The following is a 3,688-nucleotide window of genomic DNA, read 5'->3' as shown; positions in this document are numbered from 1 at the left end:
CAGTACTAAATCTCCGAGTTCACGAACACCATTCTACTAGAATCGAAACCACTCACTGCCAGATGTAAGAGTCTTTGTCAGGAGATTGCCGTGAAGGGAGATTGGAACGATATATGTCATACACATAAATGAACGTAATTGACAGCTGATTGGATGTTTGTTTTGTTATATTTCCAGGTCCTGTCACAGGGAAGAAGGCAGATAGCCAAGGTAGCGTACAACATAATATATAAGTTGATGTATGATGTCATTTTAGGTGAATTTGTTAGAAAGAAATGATTCCCGGAACATACATATTTTCTTTTTATAGGTCTTTCTTAACAAATACCCTTACAATATGTTTTAACTTAACAATCTGAATCGATGGGAATCACAGGTTATGAAACAACAACAATGTTGCGGCCTTGAGGCACAAAGAATTTAGAACCATCCCTCATGACCATCTAATACCACCATACACAACTGTACCACCACCTCTACACAATAATACCACCATACACAATAATACCACCATACACAACAATGCCACCATACACAACTATACCACCATACACAATAATACCCACCATACAAAACAATACCACCATACACAACAAATACCACCATACACAACAATACCACCTACACAATAATACCACCATACACAACTATACAACCTTACACAATAATACCACTATGCAACAAATGCCACCATACACAATAATGCCACCATACACAATAATACCACCATACACAGCTATACCACCTTACACGAGTAATACCACCATACACAACAATACCACCATACACAACAATACCACCTTACACAATAATACCACCATACACAACTATACCACCATACACAATAATACCACCATACACAACAATACCACCATACACAACAATGCCACCTTACACAATAATACCACCATACACAACTATACAACCTTACACAATAATACCACTATGCACAATAATGCCACCATACACAATAATACCACCTTACACAATAATACCACCATACACAATAATACCACCATACACAATAATACCACCATACACAATAATACCACCATACACAATAATACCACCATACACAATACCACCATACACAATAATACCACCATACACAACAATACCACCATACACAAATAATGCCACCATACTCAACAATACCACTATGCACAATAATACCGCTATACACAGTAATACCCACTCTACGTCAAACGTGTTAAGACTCCCGGCATTGTTGTAGTTATTTCCAAGTCAGATCCCGAAGCTGTGTTGAAGTCATCGACATGACATATTCTGTGTTGAAGTCTTCTACGTGACATATTCTGTGTTGAAGTCTTCCACATGACATATTATGTGTTGAATTATTCTACATGACATATTCTGTGTTGAAGTCATCGACATGACATATTCTGTGTTGAAGTCTTCTACATGACATATATATTCTGTGTTGAAGTGTTCTACATGACATATATTCTGTGTTGAAGTGTTCTACATGACATATATTCTATGTTGAAGTGTTCTACATGACATATATTCTGTGTTGAAGTGTTCTACATGACATATATTCTGTGTTTAAGTGTTCTTCATGACCTATTGTGTGTTGAAGTGTTCTACATGACATATATTCTGTGTTGAAGTGTTCTACATGACATATTCTGTGTTGAAGTCTTCCACATGACATATTCTGTGTTGAAGTCTTCTACATGACATATATTCTATGTTGAGGTGTTCTACATGACATATTCTGTGTTGAAGTGTTCTACATGACATATATTCTGTGTTGAAGTCTTCTACATGACATATTCTGTGTTGCAGCCTGGAGCGAGATGGAAGCACGGAGACCTGGACCTCCACAGAGTCTGATGTACCCGGTAGGTGGGAGGATATTGTGTACCAGATGTGATAGTCGCACGTCGCACTGAGTATACATGGTATCAGGTTATCAGATCTGCCAGAAAGCTTTGTCCTTTCTAAAAACAATCCCAGTGATATCTACCGGAAAGCTGTGTGGCTTTTAAAAGCTATCCCTTTATAGAAATTAACTCTATGCATTCCAGCTTATTGATGTATATCTTATATATCTGTAATGTGACATCTTCGGTGATAAATGTAAACAAGAACACAACTCTGAGAATGTAATGTAATGAATCTAGTGTTTATTCTAACCCTCCTGTTTGTCTCCACAGCCACGACCAGAGGGGGACACACTGAAGTCTGGAACCCCCTGCAGACCTGGCACACGAGGTGGAGTGGAGACAATGTCACGTTTGTTGTAGTTGGCAGACCACTCTCCACACACACAAAACTGTGTTAGAACTGTTAGATAACATTCTATTCATGTAAATAACCAACGTGTAAAACATCAACTAGTTCTTGTCATTCCCTGTACACCCGCCATGTTGCTGTCAGCTATACTGCACACCCGCCATGTTGCTGTCAGCTATACTGCACACCCGGCATGTTGCTGTCAGCTATACTGCACACCCGCCATGTTGCTGTCAGTTCTTGTGATTCCCTGTACACCCGCCATGTTGCTGTCAGTTCTTGTGATTCCCTGTACACCCGCCATGTTGCTGTCAGTTCTTGTGATTCCCTGTACACCCGCCATGTTGCTGTCCGTTCTTGTGATTCCCTGTACACCCGCCATGTTGCTGTCCGTTCTTGTGATTCCCTGTACACCCGCCATGTTGCTGTCCGTTCTTGTGATTCCCTGTACACCCGCCATGTTGCTGTCCGTTCTTGTGATTCCCTGTACACCCGCCATGTTGCTGTCAGTTCTTGTGATTCCCTGTACACCCGCCATGTTGCTGTAGTTCTTGTGATTCCCTGTACACCCGCCATGTTGCTGTCAGCCATACTGCATGTATAGATAATGTACAAGTGTTTTGTATCATCAGTGTAAGATGTGAACAATGTAGCTGTAAGATGAAGATGTCCGACCTGTGTACAGAGTTTACTTTGTGTTACAGCGACACCGACACCCGCACGGAGAGACGCCCGGGCAGACGCCGACCTCTATGCCGCCTGCAGGGAGGGGAACCTGGCGGAGGTGAAGCGGATCCTGGACACAGGTCGGGCTGACGTCAACTGTAGAGATGTGGACGGGAGGACACCGGTGATGTGGGCAGCACTGTGGGGACACAGGGATGTGGTGGAGCTCCTTGTGAGTCGAGGTGCTGATGTGTCACTGGTGGACGATGACGGTAACAACACCCTTCACTACGCGTGTATGAGGAGGAGACAGGAAGACAGTGGAGTTTGTGCTGTCTCTGGACGGGGTGGACGTCAACGTCAGGAACAACTACAGGCAGACAGCGGCCGACGCGGCGAGACTGTGGACATCGTCAGCTGTCGGATCTCCTGGTGTCACGTGGTACACAGTGAAGTGAATGTAGTGTTGATGTAGACAGTGATGGAGGACATGTCGTTACTGACACTGACGTTGTGCATGCCGTTCACGTCGTCGCGTTGTTTATAATTCAGTATGAAGGTGAGAATATTTGTTGTGTTTGAGGAGAAATAAAACTTGTTGAGAACATTTTCAGACATTTTGTTGTTTATGGAACTTTACAGAATCAGGTAAGGATATTGGTTACTGTAAATATTGATGGTACATCGTCGGTACATGAACCCCGCATCTCGTCATGTAGTTCTGTTTTAATTATGTGTCATAATTTTCTCAGTAATCGTGAGG

At 42.4% G+C, this 3,688-nt stretch overlaps 1 protein-coding gene across 1 annotated transcript; it reads left to right on the top strand.

Annotated features, from left to right (window-relative positions):
• The first annotated feature begins 107 nt into the window (after positions 1–107).
• Positions 108–3,400, top strand: LOC124267721 (protein VAPYRIN-like). The gene is made up of 4 exons (XM_046702706.1): positions 108–210; positions 1,810–1,865; positions 2,181–2,238; positions 2,964–3,400. The coding sequence occupies exons 2-4, from the start codon at positions 1,821–1,823 to the stop codon at positions 3,398–3,400; spliced, it is 540 nt and encodes a 179-aa protein (XP_046558662.1). The 5' UTR covers positions 108–210; positions 1,810–1,820.
• Positions 3,401–3,688: the final 288 nt, after the last annotated feature.

The sequence above is a fragment of the Haliotis rubra genome, unplaced genomic scaffold, assembly GCF_003918875.1.
Source record: "Haliotis rubra isolate DU_JTF1 unplaced genomic scaffold, ASM391887v1 Scf1331, whole genome shotgun sequence".
NCBI classification, from domain to species: Eukaryota; Metazoa; Mollusca; class Gastropoda; order Lepetellida; family Haliotidae; genus Haliotis; species Haliotis rubra.
Note: the sequence above shows the minus strand (reverse complement) of the source record. Positions and strands in the feature narration are given on the sequence as shown.